We start from the raw sequence: 23,012 nt of genomic DNA on the forward strand, positions 1-23,012 counted from the left end.
TTTAAAAGTTTTCCAGTTTAGCTGCTTTTACAGGTAACCTGTAGACTCAACTACAGTATACAAATTCACCTAGGGAGGTATGTGGTACAGTTGTTTGCAAGAATAGAAAAATAAGTTGAGATAAGGTGTTAAAGAAGCAGTCCTGCACAAGAAGAAAGAATCCTGAAAGTACCTAGCAAACAAGTCAGCAGATATCCTAAAATCTGAGGATTATAGAGAAAAAAATGTAAGAGAGCTAAGTTATGTGCATCAGTAGCTAAACAAATCTTATGGTAAGACTTTGTCATGGTTAGAATATAGACAATAAATATCAGGAAGGTTGCAAAATGTTCTGGAGGCTATTGAAAAAGCTTAGAAATGAAGGAAAGAGTACCGTAAAAGGAATCATAGATGATAAAGGTGACGTGAAAACTGTAGATATGGATATCCTAGTTCTCTGGAGTAATTAATTTGAAAGACTGTTAAACGAACAAGCAGTGATAAAGTAGCATTAGGAAATTTCCAAGAAGAATGTAAACAGGAGTAAATATCAATACTTGATGTAGAAAAAACCATTAAAAACTTGAAATGTGGAAAAGCAGCTGGGGTGGATGAAAGTTGATCAGAAATGCTTAAATATGTTGGTATAAAAGTTTTGCAGTGGCTATACTAGATAATTCAGGGAGCCTGATCGGATACCATTCACTTGACCAACCAGTATGGTATTTTTTCTTTTTCAAATGCTTCTGTTTTTTAGTAGAACATGATTTGACTCTCATCACTAAGCTAGTAATTTTTCAAAATTTTAAGATTCCTTGGAACTATATAACAGAACTAATGCATTGCTCTGTCAGAGGTTACAGTTAACATCAAATGAAAATGCATTGGTTTTGGTAGGTTTTAATTTTTGGTATGCATTAGATCTCTTTTCTTTTCTTTCTTTTTTTTTTTTTTTTTAAACAATACTATACAACAGATTTGGAGCATTTTTATTCAATAATCTTGGATGATATGTGTTGGAAAGTTGGATAACATATTTCTGTTTTTAATTCAATAAAATGCTGATGTATGTTTATACAAGGCATATAAAATTTACTCAGACTTTGCCATGAATTGCTTTAGTAATGTATCTTGTAATTAGTGTACATTATTCTCCTAGGATTATTCGATAATTGAAAGGTGATCTATTAATGTAGTTTGTTACTAGCAATGTGTTCCTTTGTTATAATTGTTAAATTAAACCTAATTACAAGATAGTAAGGTTGATGAACAAGTTTTTTTTTTATTATTATTCTTCAATTTGACTCAGTACTTCATATGTATATGATTTTTATCCCTTCAAAAAATTTAAATTTTTAAAGAGTAACACACAAAACTCTCCCAAAGTGTTATTTTATATAAGTTAACCAGTATTATATTTGTTATGTTAGGATAAGTAATTTTTTCAAATATTTCTTTTGTAGATTTGGCACACAGTTTCAAAATATGATGCTCAGGACTATGGAAAATAACAGAAGTGAAAAAAGTATGTTTATGTTGTTAAGTTGCCAAAAATGAAACTTATTCAAATCAATCAAGATTTTTCTTTGTTGTGTGATACCATTATGAGAATCTTTTTTAACAAGAACTCCCCCCCCCCCATCCTCTCCTCTTTCACAAAACAAAAGATACTTTTTTGTTGGAGGGAAGGGGAGGTTTCTCATTCCCATTCCCTTACAAGAGTTCAGGAAAATAAGTATTTTAGTGGTAGTTCACAGCGACTGTGGATTGTTTTTCAGAGTAGGCTAAGGAGAAAAATACAAGGGGTTTCCGAAAAGTAAGGTAAATTTTTTCTTTCTCTTGGATGTTTAATAATAGGCAGTTGAAATTATACACCAAGAAATAAGTGAACATGCACTACTTCTGAAGTCTACAAATTTTATTAATGCACTTGTCAGAATGATAGATCAGTTTATTAATACCAGTACTGAAGAGGGCTGTGCCACTCTTGGTAACCAACATCACACACCACCTGATGAACTTCATCCATGATGAAATGTCCTCTGGAAAAGTGTTTCTTGAGGGGACTGAACAAATGGAAGTCTGATGTTGCTAAGTCTGGGTGCCAGGGGGGGGGGGATGTGACAGTTTCCAACAATTACAGCACAACATTGAAACATATCAATATAGCAGTGGGCCTAGACAGCATGTCTACTCTTGTGCTATCAGAATGTGCAGTAAACTAGTAGTGCCTCTGATGAAGTTGTTGAATCTAAGTCTCAGTTCTTGCAAGGTTCCAAGGGAGTAAAAAAGAGGGCAAGATAGTCCCATTACATACAGATGGCTCTAAGACAGAAGTGGCAAATTACAGACCAATTAATATTTCTGGAGTGGTGGTTAAAATATTGGAAAAGTTGGTTAAAAGTAAAATTCGGGAATAGGTGGATAGGAATATGATATTCTATGGGGGAAGCATGGCTTTGTAAAAGGTAGATCTTACCTCTGTAATTTATTCACATTTTATAATAAGGTGATAGCAGAATTGGATAAAAGAAATGGCTACAATATAATACTGCTGGACTTTTTGCAAAGGCATTTGACAGAATACCTATTAACGGAAAACTATTACATAAGTTGGAACAAATGGGAATGGAGATGGCATGGGTATGGAGGTGATTGATTGATTGATAGACATCAGAGGGTGGTGTATAGTGGAGTGCCCCAGGGCTCTGTATTAGGACCACTACTCTTTAATTTGTACATGAATGATATAGCAGATGATTTGAAGAGAGATATTCAGTTGTTTGCCAATGATGCCAACATTAAGAAAGGCAATAGTTAATAAAGGTAATGTAGATATCTTATAGGATGATTTAAATAAATTGACAGTGTGAGCAAAGGACAATGGTTGTGAATTCAGCGTTGTTAAATGTAAAGTAAGACAAATCAGGATGAAAAATTGCACACTCACATCATATTGATGGTATTAGTTTGCAGGAAATTGATGAGGCTAGGGATCTGTGGGTAATATTGGTGGATAGAGATTTGAAATTCAAAGGACATATTGCAAAAGTTGGCAAAATAGCTCAGAGGATTACTTGGATGCTGAAAAGCACATTGGCAAGTAAAGATAGGGAGTTATGATTTGGACACATGTTGACTACTGTGCACAGATTTGGTCAGCTGTGTTTCTTAGCAGTTGGGAGGTGGCGGAGAGGATTCAGAGACGAGTGACCAAGCTGGTGACGTCTCTGGAATGATCCCTATGAGGATAAATTGAGGATGTGGGTTGCAGAGTTTAGCTGACAGGCAAAGAAGAGGGGATATGTTAGAAACTTATAAGTTACTAAAGGGATTCTATAAGATTGACACAGAAGAAATTTTTCAATACATGGAGAGTAGGAGGAAAACATGGGGATCACACTTGGAAGTTGTCTAAGAGTGTGGTTAGTAAGGGTGTGCAGACTAGGTTCTTTAATTGCTAGAGGTGGTTGTGAGCATCCCTAACAGATGAGAGAAAGATGTGTTTTGGAGAGACTGAACTGGAGACAAGAAAAAGTACAGATTTGTAGGAAGTGCAATATTTTGTTAGACTACAAATTAACAAATGGGAAACGGAACAAAAATGGTGAGACGGAGAGAGTGTAAGAATGTAGAAGCAAAAGTAAGTGATAAGGGAGTGAAAAGAAGTATAAATAAGGAAAACGGAAGGAAGGTGTGGCATAACGAGTGGTAGCAAGATTTGATAAAAGTCTTTCAAAATGAAAAAAAAAAAAAAAAAGGAATATGCAGAATGATATTAGATGTTTAGTGGAAACAAATGAAAATGTACAAAATAATAGAATGAAAGAAGAAAGGTCAAGAGGCGATGAGTGATTCGAGAATAGCAGTATGTGGAGAGTCCATTGTTAAAAGATTGGTTAATGAGAGAGTCCATAAGGTCTGCTATCCAGAAGGGGAGAATGAGCAAAATAGTTCATCCTTTGGACATGACATCCAGAGGAAGAAATGAGCAAGAGAATTAATGGTAGTTGTGGGGACAAATGATTTAAGTGGACATAAAGAGAATGTAAGGGCCAATATCAGAACTTATTGAAGATAGTAAAAGATAACAGTATAGTGGGAGTGGTTGTCAGTATGTTGCCAAGGTATGACAATGATGAATCGAGACGGAAGGACAGATCATTGAATGGTATGCTTGTGGAGCTGTGTTAGGGAAGAATAGAATTATACAGTTGTGATGGATTGCATTCGAGTGGCTTTGGAGTGAGTGAACTGGAGGAATTGTTGCATGGAGGTGCAGTGTGTGTGTGTGATGCAAGCAAGAGATCAGAAGTAAAAGATGAAGTGAAAGATCAGGAGAGTGGTGTTGAAGAGACAGAAGTGCTTGACAAATGAAACAGTGGTAGTGTGCAAGATGGAGAGAGAGCAGAAATTCAAGAGGAACATTGAAGCAGGGGGGGGAACCTGGATGGACAGGGAGATATGGCATAGGAAGAGTGGATGTTGGAAGTAGTAGTGAAGGTATGTATAAGAATGATAAGTATAGAAATTAAATAGATCATGATATGAGTGGGGAAATTGAGAGCGAGTTGATATATTATGTGATAAGCAATGATAAAAGGTGATTGGGCAGTGTGGTGAGAAAATCGCAACAAACAAGTGGCTTGGGTGGGACTGGTCATAGACCTAAAAGTGAACTGCTGTGTTTATTTACAAATGCCAAGAGTATCAGAAATAAAGGAGATGAAATGGTTTCACTGATTTGAGTTTATTTATCCCAAAATCATTGGGATAAATGAAACATGCCATGGGTGAATGAAGATATCTTAATGTGAATAGAAGTGGAAGAGTACAGTGCTTTTTTTTTCTTTTTTTTTCACAAGAATAGAAAGGACAAGAAGGTAGGGAGAATGCTGCTGCTAATGATGACAGCAGGGGAATTACGTCCACATAAGGTAGACATGAAAGAGAGAAATAGTAACAATGGTTATGAGGCAGAGTGGTGTGAGGTGGAGGTTGACAGGAAGACATATTTAGTTGGATATTGCTATAGGCCAGGGAATGTGGAGGGTGGTGATGAAGAAATGTATAAACAACTTAGGTTAGTGAACAAAAAAAGGGCGATTATTGTGGATGATTTTAATTATGGCAGTATTGATTGGAATGAAGAGGTAGCATTTTGGATAGAATAAGGAAAATGAATTTCTTGAGCTCTTGGGAAACAGCTATCTCAGGCAGCATGCAAAGATCGAGAGTTTTAGATCTGATCATTTCATCAAAGGATGTAATTGTGAGTGGGGTTTCATGCTTTCCTCGAAGTGATTACCTGAGTTGTGGCTAGCTATATGCAGACTTTTGCAAGGAAAGGATATATGTGAAAGTACAAGGCTGGTGATTATCACAAGCTTAAGAAACATTCTGGAGTTATAGCATGGAATGAGGAGTTAAGCAGTAAGAAAATAAATGCTGCTTGGGAAATGACAAAGAAATATATAACAGCATCAATGTATGAACGTATTCCAAAGGTCAGAGGGCTGAATAAGGCAGGTGTGAAAGATGAATGAAAGGTGTTGCGTCGCTTTCTTTCTTTACAACTATAATTTTGTCCTTGTGTCCGATCTCCATTATACTCTTAATTGGGTATCACATGGTACCTCTGAGGGACAATGGAATTTCCTCGAGATCGAGGCAATACCAGAGTATCAGAGTGTCTGAGATTTACCTCTCGTAAAACGCCAAGAAAATTTATTTGTTTCACTGCGCCACTTAGCGCTATTAGATTAGTAATATTAACAATCAAGAAGTAATCTCAGGACATTACTTAAATGATGCCTAGCAACTCTGCAGACGTGGCCAAACTTTACCGTTTTCTAATATCTCGCATAGGTTCGTAATATTTTATAAGAGGTGCATCAGATTTCAGAAATCGCAGAAAGTCTTTGTCAGAATCAAAAGCAAGGTTTATTATATATCAAAAGTTGGTACACTCGATATCATTAGTTTAAATCCCATCTTAAGGGATTTCCAGACAGAGTTTAAAAATTCAAATACTACTAATATACTTATAACAGATTATGCAGTAGCTTTCTAAAGTAAGAATTATATTAACACTCTCAAATGCATTAGTCATGTATTATTATCACAGTCTTTCCAAAACTCAGTAGTTCTGTCAGACTACTCAAGATAACATTCACATCTTTCACAATCTCTTTATAATTTATCAATTTCTTACTCTAAACATATTCATAGCTTCTTTCAAATTATTAACGAACTTTAACACAGCAATAGATAGTAAGATTAAATGCAACCCTCTCTAACCAATAGCAATACAATCTTATTCTATATCATTAATGTTCCTTTTCCTTGACTTATCAACGTGGCACAAATCTCTCATTTACATTCAGTGAAACACAAATAAAGTCTACTTATCTTCCCCTTTGGTTTTATATTGCATCATTGGTCTACAGGAACTTGCCTTCTGTGGACTGCCGGGCTTGCTTCTTCCACGGAGAATACGGCTGCCAAGTCCCGCAACTGCCTTAATCGGGATCCTCCGGTATGGAGGCACAGCCACCCTTCATCACCACGAGAGACGAACACCAGGAAATCCAGGAACAAAAAGCCTTCTTTCAGGGTTGCATGACCCTTATATTTCCCTCTTTTCTTCTCGGCGTTTCTCGCACTTTTCGATGTCCAGCCAACTCTCACGTGCTCTTACGTCATGGCGTCCAGCCTTTTGCCGCTATCGCACGTGCACTGACATCACGCTGTTTGCTTTGGGCGAACCGCTCCCTCGCGTCACGGCTCCGTGACCTTTGGACTTCACTCCTCCCCAACTGTTGAATTTGTGCTTACATTCTATAATTCTTTTATACATGTTATTTTATAATGCTCTGCTAATGTTTTACACTTTCAATATTAATTTAACCTCATTCGTGAATTGCACAAAATACATACTTATTTAACCTCTCATAACAGAACATGCTTGATATATATATATACACACACACACACACACACACACACACACAGCAATTATTTTATACTCAGAGGCAATTTACTGTATTTATCTCTCTTTTTTGTTTGAAATGCATGTTAGATTGTGATAAGATAGGAGTTCATAAAATTCCACTCTATCACAATCCAACATAGGCCTCCCCTTCCATTTAAAAATTTTCAAAAATTTTTCTTCCTCTCAGGTGTTACTCCTTACTGTTCTAAAGGGGGGGTTTAATGGCACCTTGTTTCCTGTTCCTTATACCTGTTCCTGTAGTGGGTTTGTTTTACTCTGGAATTATTGTGTGCCCTTGTGGTTGTTTAGATTCTTACTTAGTGTCTTATTATGCTCAGTCTCCTTGGATTCCTCTCTCTCACTCACTTCGGTTTTTGTTCCATCCTCCTTCAACCTTTTAGAGGTGTTCTGTTTGTCAAAAAATGTCTGGTGAATTGGATGCATCTAGTCCTGCCAAGTTCTTTATCAGGATGGGGACTAGGCTCTCATTTTCCTCCTTTTCTTTTTCCCAACTCTACTGTGACTTACTCTTGGGACATTAGGCCTAAACGTGTCTATTTCTAAGCTCCCAGTGCCAATTGAAATTCCCTGCGATGTTCGCACTGCCAAGGATACTTGATTCACATGAGGGCTAGTCTCTGCTGACAAAATGTGCTTCTTCGTGGTTAAGTAGTCATTTGCTAGTTCACCTGTAGGTTTATCAACCTGAGTTTTAAGGCTCCCCTTAAAAGATCCGATTCTTGGTGAGTTCCATCCATTGTTATGCAATCTTGATTCAGTTCCTTTGTTTATGTTTTGCCTTCTTCCAAGGAGATATACTTCTTTTCTCGTATAATCACACTTAAAGTTCTATCTCATTAAAAAATCATTGCCCAGAATCAGCTTTATGTGTGGGAAAGAAGATCCTGACAAGATCAGAAACTCTTGCCAAACACACATTCTGAACTCAGGCAGATACACTTTAAGATTTACTGATTTAGATGCGTGAGATGCTGAGGCTGTGCACCCAAATATTCTCACGGATCGTTTGAGGTAAGTGATCTTTTCCTTAATATAGGGTTCTAACTTTTTAAAATAGTCTTCAGAAATGATGGAGGTTTGTGCTCCAGTGTCAAGTAGGGCATTGCAATGTTCTCCAAGCACACTGGTTTTCACCATCATTTCATATGACTGCCCTCTTATCCCTTGTCCCTTCTTCCAAGTTCTATTAGCATAAGTATGAGATCTAGGTTCTTCTTCATGACCTCTATTAAAGCATCCCCTGCCTTTGAAACAATTGCGAGCTATGTGCCCAATTCTGTCGCACCTATATCATCTGGGAGGCTCTCTTCCATTTCCTTGATCATTGACCCTGTGATCTGATGGTAGTACTAACTTTTCTTGGGAGGTAATAGCTATAATTTTTTCCATGACCTCGTCCATTCGGTCAAGAAGGGGCCTTTGTAGCCTCTCGACCTCTTCTCTAATTAAACGTTTAGTTTCGTCCGCCTCAGAATTATTTGGTTCTGGGCCCTTCACTGATAATGTCTCTAATCTTTTCATTACTTTGTTCAATCGCTCCATGACAGGTTTCTGGAGAAGTTCCACTTCCTGTTTTACTATAGCCTGATCTTACAAGTCTCAGGCAGGATTTCAGTTAACTTATTCACTGTCTCACTATTATTGCCCTCATTTCCTTTTCTTGTCTTGGATTTGTCTTTCTTATCTTGGTTCATTATTGGGCAGCATTCTTGCTCAACCAAGTTTACAAGACCAGCAGCAGAAGTGGGATGTATGTCACCAAGTATCTGCTCCCTTTCCTTAACTGCTCTGTAGCATTCATCCAAGTTAGTCACCTTTTTGTTGAAGGCAGTTTCTTTAAATTCCTGTCTTACTCCTTGCCTGAATTGCTGGAAAACGGCCCAGTCCAAATGAGGTTTCTCTTCATTGTGGACACTCAGGGCTATTGTTAGTAATCTGTTCTCAAAATCAGATATACTCTCCCTGTCCTTCTGAGTGCACCTCTGGAGTTACCATAAATTAGGCCCCAAATTTCCTAGTTTAGAGAATTGGGAAATTAGGACCGTTTTAAACTTTGAATACTCCAGGGTCTCTTTTAGAATGGGAGAGGAGTATAGGAAGGTTTTTGCCTTCCCTATCAGCTTACTTCGGAGCAAGACCAGTAACTGAAAGTCAGTCCATCTTCCAGCTTTTCTTAGTTCTTCTATGTATGTAAAAAACGAAATGACATCATCAGAATCTACGCCTGAGAACTGGGGGAACACTTGTTGGGGGTTAATGCATCTAAAAAAGTCGTTCTCCTCCTTTATTGAGCTACTCGAAGGGTTAGACATATTTGCCTCTAAGTTTACACAAATATTAAATCGACCTTTGCCCTTGTTAAGAATTTCTGTTTGGAATCCGAAACCTGCTTACTTTGTTTTATATAAAGTACTTATTTCAGTTATATAAACCACATCCTGTCGGCTGACTGCGCCATTTATGTTGCGTCGCTTTCTTTCTTTACAACTATAATTTTGTCTTTGTGTCTGATCTCCATTATACTCTTAATCGGGTATCACGTGGTACCTCTGAGGGACAATGGAATTTCCTCGAGATCGAGGCAATACCCGAGTATCAGAGTGTCTGAGATTTACCTCTCTTAAAATGCCAAGAAAATTTATTTGTTTTGCTGTGCCACTTAGCGCTATTAGATTAGTAATATTAACAATCAAGAGGTAATCTCAGGACAGTACTTAAATGCTGCCTAGCAACTCTGCAGACGTGGCCAAACTTTACCCTTTTCTAATATCCCGCATAGGTTCATAATATTTTATAAGAGGTACATCGGATTCCAGAAATCACAGAAAGTCTTTGTCAGAATCAAAAGCAAGGTTTATTATATATCAAAAGTTGGTACACTCGATATCATTTGTTTAAATCCCATCTTAAGGGATTTAAAGACAGAGTTTAAAAATTCAAATAATACTAATATACTTAACAGATTATGCATTAGTCATGTATTATTATCACAGTCTTTCTTAAACTCAGTAGTTCTGTCAGACTACTCAAGATAACATTCACATCTTTCACATCTCTTTATAATTTATCAATTTCTTACTCTAAACATATTCATAGCTTCTTTCAAATTATTAATGAACTTTAACACAGCAATAGATAGTATGATTAAATGCAACCCTCTCTAACCAACAGCAATACAATCTTATTCTATATCATTAATGTTCCTTTTCCTTGACTTATCAACGTGGCACAAATCTCTCATTTACATTCAGTGAAACACAAAGTCTACTTATCTTCCCCTTTGGTTTTATATTGCATCATTGGTCTACAGGAACTTGCCTTCTGTGGACTGCCGGGCTTGCTTCTTCCACGGAGAATACGGCTGCCGAGTCCCGCAACTGCCTTAATCGGGATCCTCCGGTATGGAGGCACTGCCACCCTTCACCACCGCGAGAGACGAACACCGGGAAATCCAGGAACAAAAAGCCTTCTTTCAGGGTTGCATGACCCTTATATTTCCCTCTTTTCTTCTCAGCGTTTCTCGCACTTTTCAATGTCCAGCCAACTCTCACGTGCTCTTACGTCATGGCATCCAGCCTTTCCCCACTATCACACGTGCACTGACATCACGCTGTTTGCTTGGGGCGAGTCGCTCCCTCGCATATGCTCCGTGACCTTTGGACTTCACCCCCCCCCCCCCAACTGTTGAATTTGTGCTTACATTCTATAATTCTTTTATACATGTTATTTTATAATGCTCTGCTAATTTTACACTTTCAATATTAATTTAACCTCATTCGCGAATGGCACAAAATACATACTTATTTAACCTCTCATAACAGAACATGCTTGATATATATATATACATAGCAATTATTTTATACTCAGAGGCAATTTACTGTATTTATCTCCCTTGATTGTTTGGAAACGCATGTTAGATTGTGATAAGATAGGAGTTCATAAAATTCCACTCTATCACAATCCAACAAGGGATTAAGCATAAAATCTGGAAGAAGGCACTTTGGAGGTAGTGCATGATGAATAATGGTAATAATCAGTTACATGAAGAGTATGAAGAGCAAGCCAGGAGAGTGACTCAGTAAGAACAACAAAAGTATAGTATGAACAGAAATTAGCAAATCAAGCAAAGAAAGATTTTTTTTTAGATATATAGCAAGTAGAAGGAAGGATTATGATAAGATGTTAATTGATGAAAATAGTAACTGCTGCAGAAGATGTTGTTGAAGTTTAAAGGTGTGTCATCCTCATCAGGGTGAAATCATGAGTGACTCAAATGTAGAGGACATAGGAGAGGATGGCTTAATTGTGAGTGAGCAGGAGGTATATAAGGAAATAAATAACCTAACCACTTGTCTTAAGGGAATCTTCCAGGGAATTGGCAGCAGGATTAGCATGTTTAATAACAGTCTTACAACAGCACAAGTTTCAAGAGAATGGAAAGAAGGTAAAATTGTGATAAGGCTATGGCTACAAACTATAGGCCAATCTATGTATCTGGAGTTGTAGTGAAGGTACTAGAGGAAATGGTGAGAACTAGTATATAGAAATAAGTTGATAACAGCAGTATTCTCTGTGGTTATCGGTATGTGTTTGTTAAAGGTAGATCATGCTTTACTAACTTATGTACTATAACAAGGTAACAAATGTCTTGAAAAAGGAAGATGCATATATAGTGGTATGCTTAGATTTTGCAAAAGCTTTTCATAGACTCCACATGATAAGCTGTTAAATAAATTGAAATGGTTGGGAACTGTCAGCTCAATGTTGCAAAGTGTAAGGTTTTGAAATTTGGGAAGCAGCGATAACAGACTTCTGAGTTCAGTTAGTGACTGGCTGTCAGATAGGTATCAGAAAGCTGTATATGGGATGCAGTATACCGAAAGAGGAAAATTGCCAGTGGTGGCCATGGTGGTCAGTTTTGGGACATTGTTGTTCAATTTGTATATTAATTATATGGGTTTAAGTGGTGATATGCAGCTGTTTGCAGATGATGCAAAATTGCAGAGTCAAGTTATGGCCTTACAGGAGGACTTGAATAAATTGCACGAATGGGCAGGTTAGTGGAACTATCAGTTCATTGTTGCAAAGTTTTGAAATTTGGACTTGAAAGGACATGAAATTCAGGGTCTACGTTGCACAAGTTGTGAAGACATCTCATCAGATAATGGCAGTGATGCAGAGGACCCTGACATGCAGAAATAAAGAAGTTATGATGCCATTGTATGATGCCTAGGTCAGGCTTCATATGGATTACACAGCACAGATGTGGTCACTGAATTTTCATGGCGACTAGCATATATTAAAAAGATCCAGAGAAGACTCATAAAGGTGGTCAGTGGTCTTTGATATTTGGAGTATGAGGACAGATTGAGAGAATGTAAGTTGTAAAGTCTCATGGACAGGAAGAGGAGGAGGAGGGGGGGGATATGTGACATATGAGTTAGTCAGTGATTGTTATCAGGTTAACATGGAAGAGATTTTTCATAGAATGGGAGAGAGGGATAGAAGAAGAGGCCATCCCTGGAAATTGTATAAAGAGGGTATGGACAGAGGAGTGAGGAGCAGGTTCTTTACATGGATAGTGGCTGGTGAGTGGAATGTATTGCCTGAGTGTGTGTTGAATGTAGACACATTGAATCAGTAAGGAAGAGTTGGATGACTTTGCGTGTGATAGTATGTACCTTCCACGATGAGTCTCTGACTCCATGGAAGTCAGATGTTAATAATAATATTAATGATGAATGCTGATATACTTTGCTATAAGAAGCCATTGAGCCTAAATACATGAATATAGATGACGATTATTAATATGTGATATTTTTCATAGTAGAAGAGTTAAGTAGTAAATTAGTAAAGATATTAAAATGATTATACTGACTTAAAAGACAGGAGAATCAATTGTTGTTTATTTTTTTAATGGTATATATTAGAACACAGAAAAATAAGTAAATAATTAATTTATTAACTTATTGCTGATATTTCGCTGGTGTTATAACCAGTATCTTCAGAGCACAAAAACACAGTTTGTCAATACGTGAGACTATAACAACATGGTGTAATCAACGGACTAGTTAAACAAAATTGTAGCAGCAACACAAAGACTAGAGTCCTGATTTTGGCTCCCTCTATCTGAAAAAAAAAAAAAAAAACGGTACTAGTTTTTTCTTAAGATGACTGTCTCCCAGATGTTAGGCAAATTTATACAGCCATACTTGTTGAGATTTGGGATGTGTTTCATGGCTTCTGTTGCCTCTAAGAACAATCTCTCTGACTTGTAAGCGCTTCTGTGCAGTACTTTTGTGTTCCATTTGATCTTGTGTGAAGGGGTATCCAGAGCATGGTCTGCTAGGCCCGACTTGTCATAGTGATAATACCAGACATATCTTTTGTGTTCGCTGATGCGGATGTTCACAGTTCTTCCTGTTTGACCGTAGTAGGCTTGATTACATGAGCAGGGTACTTCGTAGACTCCTGGATGTGATAAAGGAGGAATGCTGTCCTTGGGTGAGCAGATAAGGGTTGCTAATTTGCTACACAGTCTGAATGTGGTGCATAGGTTATGTTTATTAAGAATTCTTGAAATCTTTTCGGATGTGCCTTTAATGTATGGGATGGTGACTGTTTTGTTGTAGTTCTCTGTGGTGGATAGTGGGAAAGGTTTTTTAGGAGCGTTTAGTATTTTGTTTATCTTATGGGGATTATAGCCATTGGCCAAGAAGGTGTGGCGTAAGTGAGCCAGTTCAGCAGCAAGAGCATTGTCATTGGAACAGATTGCTCTCGCTTTGTGGGTTAGCGTTTTTAAAATGACATATTGTTGAGAAGGGTGATGGTGTGATTGTTTGTGTAAATATCTCCCTGTAGAAAACCCACACATACAGGGAGATATTTACACAAACAATCACACCATCACCCTTCTCAACAATATGTCATTTTAAAAACGCTAACCCACAAAGCGAGAGCAATCTGTTCCAATGACAATGCTCTTGCTGCTGAACTGGCTCACTTACGCCACACCTTCTTGGCCAATGGCTATAATCCCCATAAGATAAACAAAATACTAAACGCTCCTAAAAAACCTTTCCCACTATCCACCACAGAGAACTACAACAAAACAGTCACCATCCCATACATTAAAGGCACATCCGAAAAGATTTCAAGAATTCTTAATAAATAAACTATGCACCACATTCAGACTGTGTAGCAAATTAGCAACCTTATCTGCTCACCCAAGGACAGCATTCCTCCTTTATCACATCCAGGAGTCTACGAAGTACCCTGCTCATGTAATCAAGCCTACTACGGTCAAACAGGAAGAATTGTGAACATCCGCATCAGCGAACACAAAAGATATGTCTGGTATTATCACTTTGGTAAGTTGGGCCTAGCAGACCATGCTCTGGATACCCCTGCACACAAGATCAGCTGGAAGAACACAAAAGTACTACACAGAAGCTCTTATAAGTTGGAGAGATTGTTCTTAGAGGCAATAGAAACCCTGAAATACACTCCAAATCTCAAAAAATATGGCTGTATAAATTTGCCTAAAATCTGGGAGACAGTCATCTTATGAAAAAACTAGTACCGGGTTTTTTTTTTTTTTTTTTTTTTTTTTTTTTTTTTTCCCAGATAGAGGGTGCCGAAATCAGGACTCTAGTCTTTGTGTTGCTGCTACAATTTTGTTTAACTAGTCCGTTGATTACACCATGTTGTTATAGTCTCGTGTATTGTGACAAACTGTTTTTCACGATATACGAAGCTCTGAAGATGCTGGTTATAACACCAGCGAAATATCAAGAATAAGTTAATAAATAATTATTTACTTATTTTTCTGTGTTCTAATATATACTGTTAAAAAATAAACAACATGTACAACGAACACATAAGTCTGTCCACACATTTAAGGAGAATCAATTATTCATATTAAGTTAATTCTTGTAGAAAGGCTTATATGTTAGTAACACATGACTATTAAATACATATTAACTTAATTAAATATTATATAATATTATATTATATAAAATATTATAAATTAATATTAACTTAATATGGCTATTTAATAGTCATATTAAGTTAATAAAGGAATGTTTTTTTGTGTGTAGGGTAGGATCATCAGATTAAGTGATGGTACAGTAAGTTACACACTACTAATCCTTTCACTTAGTTCATGTGGAAGGATCAGTAGTATGTCTTTGTGGATGAAATGATATCTTTGGGGATGAAGGAGTTGGTCATTTGAAATAATCTAGTGTCTAACAGGCAGATAACATGCATTGAATAATTAAATTTTCTCTGGCAGCTAGAGTTTGGAATGGTTTTATGTTAAGAGAGGTCATCATAAAATTCATGATATTGATATTTTTGCATTTTAGAGAGAACATGAAACATTCAATATTATCTGATAAATTCTTGCTCCAAATTTTCACAAATTTATTTATATTTCCTTATTATGTAAGATTTTAATTATTTAAAAAAATAGTAATTACATTTATATAATTTCATTATAAGAACTTTAATATAAAAAATAATTTATTCAAGATATAATTTTATATTTATACTTTTAATTAGGTTGCATATTTTGTGGTACAGCAGAAGATAATGAGTTACTTCTAGGTAAAATATATTGCAAGGAGGATATTATGGCACATCATTTTTGTTTAGTGAGTTCTTATTTTTATTATTATTGAATATTTGAATAGGTTAAAAAGTAAATAGAGATTTCTGTTCCATTGATTTGTCAGTAATAGTTTTAATGGTAATTAATTCATTTATATCCACGCCTATAATGTATTGAATAAGAGTTTCAATTTCTTAGTCATTTTCGTGTAATCATTTCTTAAAAAGTTGAAAACAATGTTAAAAGGAGTCAAGTCTGGCATGCTGTTTAAGAATCACACATACACATTCAATAAGAAATGCAAAGACCCTTTCAATTTGAGAAAGGCTGGCAATTTGAGACTTATCAAAGAAAATTTTATTTGCTGGCTGAAATTTAGATATGCATTATTATTCCTTTATACTACAAAATTGCCAAAACCCTTTCTTCGCCCATTCTGTTTAAGTGACCATACCACTTGAGATTAGCTCTGCTAATGCATTCCTGGATGCTGACACTGTCAAGTTCTTTCCTAATATCCTCGTTTTTAATATGATATTGCCATTGATGCCATCTGTTCATGCCTCTAATCTTTCTCAGGACTCTCATATCTGCAGTCTCTAGTCTTTGGTAAAGAGTTTTACTTCCGACACAGCTCTCAGATCAATATGTTAAAACTGGTTTGAACACTGTCTTGTATACAGCTAATTTAGTGTTCCGACTAATTTCTCTCTTATTCCATATGAATTTATTCAATTGACTTCCTACCATACCAGTCTTGTTCATTCTGTTATCTATTTCCATATTTAATTTACCATCTTCACTAAAAATCGTGCCGAAGTAGCTGAAATGTTTTACTTGTTCCACTGGTTCCCCATTCAAAACCCAGTTGACATTTTCAGTGATTCTGCCTATTTTCATTGTCTTTATCTTTTTATTGCTGACCTTCATAACATATCTATTACAACGATTATTCAATTTAGTCAGGGAATCTTGCAGACTCGTAGCGGATTTATTTAGAAGTATAACATCGTACGCATAAAGCAAAGAGCTGAAATTAACATCTCCAATTCTGATATCATGTTTAATACCACTTTCCTTCATAATGTGATCCATATAGATAATGAATAACAAAGGGGATAATGTACATCCTTATCACACACCAGATTTAACATTTAACCATCTTCCTGTACTTCCTTCAATTCTAACTGCTGACTTACAACTCAAATAAAGACCAAGTATTGCTTCATATAATGCTCCATTGACACCATAAAACTGTAGCGTATTGAATAGCTTCTCTCTTGGCACCTTGTCTTATGCCTTTTCCAGATCGACAAAACTTAAATACAGATCTTTGTTATATTCCCATGCTTTCTCAACTATTTGTCGTAAAGTGAAGATCTGATCCTGATAGCCTCTATTTGGCCTGAATTCAGCTTGTTCTGCACCAAGCTTTTCTTCCACAATTCTTCTCAACCGTTTCTCAAGTATACTTGCATAGATCTTGCCAGGAACACTCAGTAGGGAAATACCTCTGTAATTCTCACATTCAGTTTTATTTCCCTTTTTATATATGGGTACTATGAGAGCTCTACTCCAATCATCGGGAATTCGTCCCTCTGTCCAGGCTTTCTGAACTATGCAGTGCAGCCACTGTAAGACTTTTATACCATCATACTTCAACATTTCTGGTCGAATATCATCTACTCCTGTTGCCTTTCCACATTTCAAGCCTTTGATGGCTTTTTCCTTCAAGTATGGATATGTATTCCTGACTGCATGCCTGGTCAGTGTTTTTTATCACTATGCTGTCATCACTGCTTGTTTCATTTAGTATGGAGTAATTTCAAAGTAATTACTCCATACTTAAAGGATATCTTTTTCTCCCATTTTCATTCACCTTTATGGTCTGTAACTCCTTTTACAGCACTCTTTCCTCCATTTCTAGTTTCTTCAACAACCTCCAGAATATCTTACCACCTTCTTGATAATTATTTTCTATGTTCTTGCCAAAGTCCTTCCATTACTTTTGTTTAGCTAGTTTTACACAGTGTTTAGCTTTCTTATGTTTGTCTCTGTATTCTCTAAGAGCAAAAGCTGACTTATTTTCCAGGAACCTTTGATATGCTTTCTTCTTTTCCTTCACTGCCTCTTTAACTTCCTGTGTCCACCATTGAGTTCTGATTTTTCTATCCTTGCAGACAACCTCACCACAAGCCTCTCTGGCTGAATCAATAAGGATTTTCTTCAAGACTTGATACTGAATCTCCAAGGTTTGGTTCCTGTTCTCAATCTCTTTCATTTTTTCTTCAATAATCTTTGTGTATTTTAGTCTACAGTTCACATCTGAGAGTTGCTCAACTTTTATTCGCTTTAAAACTTTCTTACATGTTCTTCTTTTCGATATGAAATTCAATTTTATCCTGCTCAAGACTAAATAGTGATCAATTTCAAATTCTCTGAACACTGTGGTGTCCTGCACCAGGGAGAAAACATCAGAACAACATAGTCAGTGAGACTTTTCTTATTCCTTGCCTCTTATTTCCATATGAATTTGTGCACATTTTTATGTTGGAACATGGTGTTAGTAATAACCAGTCCATGTCCTGAGCAGAAATCCAACAGGTATTTGCCATTATTATTAGCTTTGGTCTTTTCTCCAAATTTTCCCCAAATATTTTTTGTATCTCTCACAATCATTTCCTACTCTGCTATTTAGATCCCCAACAAGGACCAACTTTTCCTTTTTCATTGTGTTAGTTGCTTTCTCTAAATCCTCAAAAAAATTCCCTCCACTTCTACCTTAGTAGAACCTTCTGTGGGACCATAGGCACAAATAAGTCTCATTGTCCAATTCTCCATTTTGATATTTGCCCACATTACTCTATTTCAGACTGCCTGCCATTCAAGAAAAGTAGCCTCGTATTTAGTGTTGAATACAATGGCTACTCCTTTTCCTTGATTGTCATTTCCTGAATATAACATTTTGTATTTATTGCTCAGAAAAATCTCACTAGTTTTTGTCTTTTTTGTTTCAGTCACTCGTATTATGTCGATCTGGTACTTATCTAATTCCTCAACCAGCTCCATTTCTTTGCCATTCAGGCTTCTTATGTTGATAGTACTGATCTTTAACTTTGGTGATATTGAGTTGAGGTGTGTTTTCAGATTTGTTCCAGTAGCTGACTTTTCGTTGTTCGCACTGGTTCCCTGGCGAAAACAACGGGGGCCCTTGTTTAACCGGGTGACGTCCCAGCCGGTATGAAATTTTGTCATGTTGTACCATCATTTTATATTTTGATTTAAGCCAATAAGAATACAATTTGGTCGGCTAAATCCCAAATTGCCAGCTCATCCTCGTTCATTCGGTATCCAGGTAGATACCCAACAGGGTGCAACACGAGAAGGCGAGGATTGGACATTAGGTCAAAAGCCCTGGTCAGTTCTCCGCATTCCTGTAAAGGAATGTAGAGAACTGACCAGGGCTTCTGACCTAATGTCCAATATGGAGGTCTCCTCTCAGTTATACAGCTTTGACTCTTAGGCACCCCACATACATACATATATATATATAAGTCAACAGTTAGAATTGAAGGAGGTACAGGAAGGTGGTTTCTTAAATCTGGTCTTGGGCTTGGACAGCAGGGTTCTTCCCCCTCCCATCCCGTTTATCTGGGGTTATTCATCCCACAAACAAGCACTCTGGCCCTGTGAACACACAGATACAGTCAGGAATACCTAAGACGATCCCTCCAGCCATAGGTCTGAATTGTCAGCTATGCTGGTCCCGAGCCCATATAAAAATGGGGAATTGAGGTGGTGCCATACCTCCCCTTAAAAGGGGCTCACAGCTGTTCATTCACCATACGAAATGAATAAAATAAAATCTCTGCTGTTATTCCTCATTTATATTTCCTTCATTATGAAGCAGAGGGCACTAAATCTGATATGGAAATAATCAACTCTACTTTCTACTTTATGTAAATATTATACCATTAGATAAATCTATTTCTCAGGTGCTCACATTGGTGAGTACGGGCATGGCAATCCCGAGATACCCAAGTTATACTTTATCTTACTTCGTACAATATACACTTGGTATATCATATCTGGAGACTGGTCTTCTACTCTTCTTTAGCAAAACTATTAGCAAAACAAGTGTTCTCTGCCAGGTTGGCAGCAAGGTGACCCAGAGGAAGACCAAGATATAGTTGGATTGATATGGTACAAAGTGCCTTAGACGATAGAAATATAAGATCTGATAATGTTGGAGTCTTGACAAGTAACAGACTGATTTGGAGGAAAATTGTAGATAGGAAGTTAGTAATGATGTAAATTTTTATGTAGTACTATCATATCCTGTACACCCCTTGAAGGTACGTGTCAGGAATTTGATGATGATTATGACTAAAAATGACAAGCCTAGTTGTCTTAAGGTGGCAGCCCACCACTAGGATACCTATCGTCATGCTAGTCACTTGTAACATAGGGAAACATGTTACTTTCAAAGTCTCAATGAAATCCAAACCAGACAGAAATCATGGGAAATGACCACAACTGGAAAAGGTTAAGAAATTTTGGAAAAAGAAAAAGGTGGTGAAATATGCAACATGGAACATTAGAAGCATAGCACATAAAGAAGAAAAATTAGATAAAATTTTAAATGATGAAAATATAGAAATTGCAGTTATTACAGAAACAAAAAAGAATAAAGGAACAAAAGAAATGGCTAATTACAATATCATATATAGTGGAGTGGACAAACAAATACATGCAAAAACTAGTGTAATGATTTGGATCCATAAATCAATTAAAGCAAAAATAACTCATTATATATACTGGAATGAAAGAATATTAGAAGCGCAATTAAAATTAAATAAAGAAAATTTAACAGTTGTTGGAGTGTATGCCCCTGAAGAAGGAAAAGAAGAAGAAAATGATTATGTTTGTGATTAAATTACAATTAATATATGAAAAATTAAATATAACAGACCATATAATTATAGCCAGAGATCTTAATGCTAGAACATGAAAAAAATTAACAATAATATACAAAAATTTGGAGAACCAACAGTAAACAAAAATGGAAAGCGACTCATTGATTATACAATATATAATAATTTAAAAATAATGAATACATTTTACAAACATAAAAATATACATGGTGTGCAAGAGGACAAAAATCAATAATAGACTACTTTATAGCAAATGAAAAAGCAGCAAAACTCTTCCTGGATGTTAAAGTTAGAAGAGGGCTAGAAATTGACACAGATCACTATTTAGTATAGGCAAAACTAAGATTTCCTACAAACTGGTTACAAAAAAAATAAACTAGAGAAACAAAATCTAATTACAAAGTAAGACTACTGAATGATTCAAGTATAAGAAATTTATACCAACAGAGGATTAATACTACTTAGAAAAAATACAAGAAAATGAAGACATTGAGAAAGAATGGAATAATATAAAAGAAATTATTGCTTCAGCAGCATATGAAAGTTTAGAAATACACAAAAAAATCATAAAAAATAAAAATGTGCACAAATTCACATGGAGAGAAGAGGCTAGGAATAAGAAAAGTCTCATTGACTATGTTATTGTTGATAGTGATGTTTTCTCCCTGGTGCAGGAAACCAGAGTGTACAGAGGATTTGAAATTGGAAGTGATCACTATTTAGTCTTGAGCAGGATAAAATTGAATTTCATATTGAAAAGAATAACATGTAAGAAAGTTTTAAAGCGAATAAAAGTTGAGCAGCTCTCAGATGTGAACTGTAGGCTAAAATACACAAAGCTTATTGAAGAAAAAATGAAAGAGTTTGAGAACAGGAATCAAACCTTGGAGATTCAGTGGCAAACTCTGAAGAAAACATTGATTGATTCTGCCAGAGAGGCATGTGGTGAGGTTATCTGTAAGGATAAAAAAATCAGAACTCCCTGGTGGACACAGGAAGTTAAAGAGGCAGTGAAGGAAAAGAAGAAAGCATACCAAAAGTTCCTGTTAAATAAGTCAGCTTGTGCTCTTAGAGAATATAGAGACAAATGCAAGAATGCTAAACACTGTGTAAAATTAGCTAAACAAAAGTCATGGGAGGACTTTGGCAAGAATATAGAAAATAAATATCAAAAAGGTGGCAAAATATTCTGGAGGTTGTTGAAGAAGCTTAAGAATGGAGGAAAGAGTGCTATAAAAGGAATTAGAGATGATAAAGGTGACATGAAAACAGGAGAAAAAGATATCCTTGAAGTATGGAGTAATTACTTTGAAAAACTGCTAAATGAAACAAGCAGTGATGACAGCACAATGGTAAAAAACACTGACCAGGCATGCAGTCAGGAATACATATCCATACTAGAAGTAGAAAAAGCCATCAAAGGCTTGAAATGTGGAAAGGCAGCAGGAGTAGATGATATTCGACCAGAAATGCTGAAGTATGCTGGTATAAGAGTCTTACAGTGGCTGCACTGCATAGTTCAGAAAGCCTGGACAGACAGACGAATTCCCAATGATTGGAGTAGAGCTCTCATAGTACCCATATATAAAAAGGGAAATAAAACTGAATGTGAGAATTACAGAGGTATTTCTCTACTGAGTGTTCTTGGCAAGATCTATGTAAGTATACTTTAGAAACGGTTGAGAAGAATTGTGGAAGAAAAGCTTGGTAAAGAACAAGCTGGATTCAGGCCAAATATAGGCTGTCAGGATCAGATCTTCACTTTACGACAAATAGTTGAGAAAGCATGGGAATATAACAAAGATCTGTATTTAAGTTTTGTCGATCTGGAAAAGGCATAAGACAAGGTGCCAAGAGAGAAGCAATTCAATACGCTTCAGTTATATGGTGTCAATAGGGCATTATATCAAGCAATACTTAGTCTTTATTTGAGTTGTAAGTCAGCAGTTAGAATTGAAGGAAGTACAGGAAGATGGTTTAATGTTAAATCTGGTGTGAGACAAGGATGTACATTATCCCCTCTGTTATTCATTATCTATATGGATCACATTATGAAGGAAAGTGGTATTAAACATGATATCAAAATTGGAGATGCTAATGTCAGCTCTTTGCTTTATGCTGATGATGTTATACTTCTAAATAAATCTGCTACAAGTCTGCAAGATTCTCTGACTAAATTGAATAGCTGTTGTAATAGATATGGTATGAAGGTCAGCAATAAAAAGACAAAGACAATGAAAATAGGCAGAATCATTGAAAATGTCAACTGTGTTGTGAATGGAGAACCTGTGGAACAAGTAAAACATTTCAGCTATTTAGGCACGATTTTTACTGAAGATGGTAAATTAAATATAGAAATAGACAACAGAATCAGCAAAGCTGGTATGGTGGGAAGTCAGTTGAATAAATTCATATGGAATAAGAGAGAAATCAGTCGGAACACTAAATTAGCTGTGTACATAACTGGTTT

The 23,012-nt window shown here is 36.3% G+C and overlaps 1 protein-coding gene across 3 annotated transcripts in view; it reads left to right on the forward strand.

Moving 5' to 3' along the window:
• The window catches only part of LOC150105073 (uncharacterized), a 162,282-nt gene that overhangs the window by 26,688 nt on the left and 112,582 nt on the right, over window positions 1-23,012 (forward strand). For all 3 annotated transcript variants that reach the window (XM_090396130.1, XM_090396131.1, XM_090396129.1), the window contains exons 2-3: window positions 1,443-1,504; window positions 15,560-15,651. In XM_090396130.1, the coding sequence (XP_090252256.1) occupies window positions 1,465-1,504; window positions 15,560-15,651 (132 nt within the window). In that variant the 5' untranslated portion in view covers window positions 1,443-1,464. The remainder of the gene's footprint in view (window positions 1-1,442; window positions 1,505-15,559; window positions 15,652-23,012) is intronic.

This window comes from Typopeltis vanoorti, chromosome 7 (genome assembly GCF_054136105.1).
Source record: "Typopeltis vanoorti isolate ZY-2024b chromosome 7, IOZ_Tvanoo_1.0, whole genome shotgun sequence".
Taxonomy (NCBI): Eukaryota; Metazoa; Arthropoda; class Arachnida; order Uropygi; family Thelyphonidae; genus Typopeltis; species Typopeltis vanoorti.